This window comes from Sinocyclocheilus rhinocerous, unplaced genomic scaffold, assembly GCF_001515625.1.
Source record: "Sinocyclocheilus rhinocerous isolate Xijiao unplaced genomic scaffold, SAMN03320098_v1.1 scaffold45, whole genome shotgun sequence".
NCBI classification, from domain to species: domain Eukaryota; kingdom Metazoa; phylum Chordata; class Actinopteri; order Cypriniformes; family Cyprinidae; genus Sinocyclocheilus; species Sinocyclocheilus rhinocerous.
The window spans coordinates 155,426-158,587 of record NW_015632734.1 but is presented as its reverse complement, the minus strand read 5'-3'; the positions used below and the strand labels follow the sequence as shown (position 1 = coordinate 158,587).

Sequence of the window (3,162 nt, the reverse complement as noted above, 5' to 3'; positions counted from 1 at the left end):
AAATTACTCTAGACAAACATTTGTGTGTCTTTTTTTTATTGCTGAAGTGTGTTGAAATTTCTTCTTCTGCATTCTACTGTACGGACGTAAATTTACTTTCCCTTTAGCCTGAGGCTTATTCATTTCACTTTTGGTGTGAAAAGGCTTTTATATTTGCCAAAATATTACTTTTTTATTTTAAAAACAAACAAGCAAGCCCTGTCCAGATTTAAAAAGTAACACAAAAGTAACGTAATGCATTACTTTCCATAAAAAGTAACTAAGTAACGTAATTAGTTACTTTTTTTATGGAGTAACGCAATATTGTAATGCATTACTTTTAAAAGTAACTTTCCCCAACACTGATCACGTTAGTCAAGAGCCATTTCTGTTTACCTCTCCATATGAAATTAAACTAAGACAGACTGAGCTAATATAGGAGAATCAAAGTATTTTAACAGTTTGGGAATATATGTCATGAGACTAAACACACACACACACACACACACAAACACACACACACACATTTATATACTTTAAAAAAATGCTTACATTTATACAATTAAATTTAATTAAATTTGAACACTATTTATAGCTAATATGGTGTAATAACTTTCTTTTTCCTTTAAGTTCTCTTAGGTCACATGAAATCAATACAAATGATTTTTCTAAAATGCTCGAGCTGATGTTTCTTACCTGCTTTGGACCGCATCGGTTCTTCCATTGGCATTTCCTGTAAGAATATTGAATAATTAGCCCAAAACCTTCATTCCAGCTTTATTATCTACCTTTTATTATATAATTAACATATGCAATAACGGAACTGTTCGTTCTAATTGTAAACGTACACTAGCTCAAGCTGTGTAGATGCTGTTCTGTGGATGATCAAATAACCTATCACAGCACACTCAACATCACCTGTAATCATGTCTACCTTCGTGGTCTTGGACTGCACTAATGCCTTTTTTTGCCATTCTATTTTTTTTTTTTGTAACCAGTTAAAACAATAATTTAGAGAAGACTTACCTGCCATAGCTGGTTTCTGACATATCCGAAGTGATTTTCAAACCTTCCTAGCTGTCCTGAGGTTAATAATTCACTAGAATTTGATAAGTTCCTGCGTGAGCGATTCAGAGAGGAAGCAGTGTGCACACATGACCAGTCCCAGCACAAGCACGGGTGCAATATAACACTTACAAACAGCTGGATGATGAGTTACTTCATATAAAAAAGCACTGTAAAAAGCAATCATTTCTGCAGAATTTGGGAAGGTGGACTTTAAAAATGAAGTTCAAAATGCAAAACCTTATGATTCTAGAAAAAAAAAATCTATTTCAGAAGATCATGATACCTACTGTATATGCTGGAATGCATGCGGCATCAACATATTCACTGCATCCATTACAAAGCATTTTTCAATCAAACCTGTATAAACAGAAACGGCAACCATCCAAACAAATAGAGTTTGCTAAGCTAATACGCTATGATGCCATGCACAATGTAGGCGGTGTATTGGTCAGCTATTGTGCGGCCAACCCACTTTCCATTCAGCGCACAAACATGTTTACAGGGGTTTGGTTTCTGGGCCGCAGCACGACTTCATTGAAGATTGAGCCATTAGGCAGATGAATGGTGCGCTCATTTAGCAGACGCTGAATCTAATGCAGCGAATCTAAGGCTTTGTCTGTTCAATTATAACATGTTTGTAAATGTGTTTGGCTTTACCAACAATAAATCAGAAAACAGACTGGTATGTTCGGTGTTAACTTTGGCAGAATTCACATTATATGCTGTAACTAATTGGTACAGTAAGGGTCATCATGTTCTCTCTCGGCCTAGATACACTGAGCCTCTAGTGGCCACAGCGAACCCTCGTGAGAAAAGACAAGACTCTCATTAATATGATGCGGTCAGTTACCAAACCCCAGCAAAAAGAACTGCTGCTACATTTGCCGATTAGAAACGTTAACAGCCCATCAATATTAACTGAAACAAGAGAATGATACACAGCTCACATTTAGACAACGCCTTTAAAATAATTCATTTCAATAAATCACTTTATTTAACTACAGCATTATTCTACCTGGTAAATAATTTGTCACTGTGAGTTGTGATTTATTTCATATGAAAATGTAACAATAACACTGGGGGGAATGAAGAGTTCACCATGAAGCTGATCTGATTTAATATAATTAATATGTTTAAATAAAAAAAAATGTATCTCCCTGTTGCATTTATTAAAATAAAACATCATGCTTTCATGCCTACATATTTTTTTTTTCTAAAAAATTATGCATTTTCTTTTCTGCCTCTGTACTGTTAAAAATGCACTCTTCCTTAATAAAAGTATTATTTTCTTTAAATTTTTTGCTGACCTCACACTGTTCAATTATAACATGTTTGTAAATGTGTTTGGCTTTACCAACAATAAATCAGAAAACAGACTGGTATGTTCGGTGTTAACTTTGGCAGAATTCACATTATCTGCTGTAACTAATTGGTACAGTAAGGGTCATCATGTTCTCTCTCGGCCTAGATAAACTGAGCCTCTAGTGGCCACAGCGAACCCTCGTGAGAAAAGACAAGACTCTCATTAATATCATGCGGTCAGTTACCAAACCCCAGCAAAAAGAACTGCTGCTACATTTGCCGATTAGAAACGTTAACAGCCAAACAATATTAACTGAAACAAGAGAAATTCAATGGCGGCACCTGGAAATGATACACAGCTCACATTTAGACAACGCCTTTAAAATAATTCATTTCAATAAATCACTTTATTTAACCACAGCATTATTCTACCTGGTAAATAATTTGTCACTGTGAGTTGTGATTTATTTCATATGAAAATGTAACAATAACACTGGGGGGAATGAAGAGTTCACCATGAATAAGCTATAAACTCAGTGCCATTTGTGCTACTCTAGCTGATCTGATTTAATATAATTAATATAATGTTTAAATTAATTTTTTTTAATCTCCCCATTGCATTTATTAAAATAAAACATCATGCTTTCATGCCTACATATATATATTTTTTTTTCTAAAAAATGTATGCATTTTCTTTTCTGTCTCTGTACTGTTAAAAATGCACTCTTGCTAAATCAAAGCATTGTTTTCTTTCGATTTTTTGCTGACCTCACACTTCTGAACTGTAATATACTGAAAAATAATAGATAATGC

General features: G+C 34.2%; 1 protein-coding gene across 1 annotated transcript in view; it reads right to left on the bottom strand.

Moving 5' to 3' along the window:
- Positions 1–1,028, bottom strand: part of LOC107742962 (myosin-IIIb-like) — a 149,793-nt gene extending 148,765 nt beyond the window's left edge. The window contains exon 1 of the mRNA XM_016556051.1: positions 1,006–1,028. Within this exon, the coding sequence (XP_016411537.1) occupies positions 1,006–1,028 (23 nt within the window). The remainder of the gene's footprint in view (positions 1–1,005) is intronic.
- Between the last annotated feature and the right edge of the window lie 2,134 nt (positions 1,029–3,162).